Source organism: Malurus melanocephalus, unplaced genomic scaffold (genome assembly GCF_030028575.1).
Source record: "Malurus melanocephalus ecotype Western Australia unplaced genomic scaffold, MMel_1.1 scaffold_5396, whole genome shotgun sequence".
NCBI lineage: Eukaryota > Metazoa > Chordata > Aves > Passeriformes > Maluridae > Malurus > Malurus melanocephalus.
Genome location: NW_026628627.1, coordinates 1 through 1,965, shown reverse-complemented (window position 1 = coordinate 1,965; position 1,965 = coordinate 1). Strand labels below are relative to the sequence as shown.

Here is a 1,965-nt window from a genome sequence, read left to right as displayed (position 1 = left end):
GTCCGCGCCTTCCTCGAGGTTTTGGGGAGGTTTTGGCTCTTCCTGGCCAATCCCAAATCTCTCCTGGCCGGTCCCAAATCTCTCCTGGCTCCATTCCGATCTCTCCTCACTGGTCTCGGGATTCTCCCACTCATGAATTTCCCGCATGGAAAATCTCCGCGTTTCCTCGGCGTTCCCGGAGCTCTCCAGGCTCGGAGCAGCGGTGGCATTTTGGGTTTCCAGCTCTGCCCCGCCCCGCTCCGTCCGGCCCATTCCGTGCTTTTCCGACGGGACGGAGCTTTCCGGAACATGGCTGGGATCTCGCTCGTCTCCATCAGCCGGGCGGGAACGGGGCCAGTCCCGATCCCGATGATCCTGATGTTCCCGCTGTTCCCGTTCCCGGGAATCGCCGCCGTTCCCAAAGGACGCCGCGTTCTCGCGGCACGGACGATGCTCGGCGCCGCCTTCTCCCAAATCGCTCCCTCCTTTTCCAGGGACACCTCTGGGGCTGTCCCCATCCATTCCCTGTTCCCGCTGCCTGTTCCTGATGGGATTTTCAGGGCCATTCCGATCCATTCCCCATTCGCTGTTTCCAATGGGATTTTCAGGGCTGTCCCGATCCATTTCCCGTTCCCGCTGCCTGTTCCCGATGGGATTTTCGGGGCCATCCCCATCTGTGCCCCATTCCCGCTGCCTGTTTCTGATGGGATTTTCGGGGCCATCCCGATCCATTTCCCGTTCCCGCTGCCTGTTCTCGATGGGATTTTCGGGGCCGCTCCCATCTGTTCCCATCCGTTCCTGTTGCCTGCTCCCAATGGGATTTTCGGGGTTGCCTCCATCCGTTCCTCGTTCCCTCCAGCTCCTCCCAATGGGATTTTCGGTGCTGTCCCCGTCCGTTCCCCGTTCCCTCCAGCTCTTCCCAATGAGATTTTTGGGGCCGCCTCCATCCATTCCCCGTTCGCTGTTCCCTATGGGATTTTCAGGGCTGTCCCCATCCATTCCCCGCTCTCGCTGGCTGTTCCAGACGGGATTTTCAGGGCCGTCCCCCTCCGGCTCCCGCTCCCTCCAATTCGCCTTTTTCCGGCTCCCTCTGGCCACGAACAGGGCTTTGTCCGGTTTCCTGCGCGGCGGCCTCGTGATCCTGCCCGAGCCCACGGAGCCGCGGGCGTTGTCCCCGTGGCTGTCCCCRAGCTGGCGGGGCCGGAGCCCGCGGCCACCCCGTCCCCAGGGCTGCGCCGGCCGCTGGCCCCGCGGCGCGTTAGGCCCGGCTTTGGGGTCACTCCTGGTGTCGCCRGGCAGCCTGGGAACGAGGGGATGGTGGGAGGTGAGAGATGGGAACCTCAGGGATTGACCCAGGGGAAGGGAAAAAATCCATGGAAAAGTCAGGARAGAGGGAAAATCCCGCTTGGGGGTTTTGGGGTCTGGGTGGTGCTGTTGGGAATGGGGATCTCAAATGGGATAGGGTGAATTTGGGTTTGATCTGAGGGCTGGAGCCACTCTGGAACCGGGCTGGGAGAACTGGGAATTTTCTCCTGGAGAAGGGAAGGATTTGGGGAGAGCTCAGAGCTCCTTTTGGGGTCTAAAGGGGCTTCAGGAGAGCTGGAGAGGGACTGGGGACACGGGATGGAGGGACAGGACACAGGGAATGGGGTCACACTGGGAAAGGGGGGATTGAAATGGGATTTTGGGGAGGAATTCCTGACTGGGAGGGTGGGGAGGGGCTGGGATGGAATTCCCTGAGGAGCCCCAGGATCCCAAGGCTGGGTTGGGGCACCCTGGGACAGCGGGAGGTGACCCTGCCATGGCAGGGGTGGGGCGGGAGGAGCTCGGGGTCCCTCCCAAACCATTCCAGGTCCCCCCTGACCTGACGGCCGAGTGGCAGATGACCGTCCTCCTCCTCCAGCCCTCGCCCACCGAGAAGCTGCTCAGCAATTCCATGTTCTCCACGGTGCGATGGATCAGGTACCGCAGGCGGCTGGACAGGGG

At 62.5% G+C, this 1,965-nt stretch overlaps 1 protein-coding gene across 1 annotated transcript; it reads right to left on the bottom strand.

Moving 5' to 3' along the window:
- Positions 1 to 6: 6 nt before the first annotated feature.
- Positions 7 to 1,959, bottom strand: LOC130588471 (R3H and coiled-coil domain-containing protein 1-like; the record flags this gene model as incomplete). Its single annotated transcript, XM_057389390.1, has 2 exons — positions 7 to 1,279; positions 1,844 to 1,959. Coding segments are annotated over 2 exons (1,389 nt in total), but the record flags the coding sequence as incomplete, so codon positions are not given.
- Between the last annotated feature and the right edge of the window lie 6 nt (positions 1,960 to 1,965).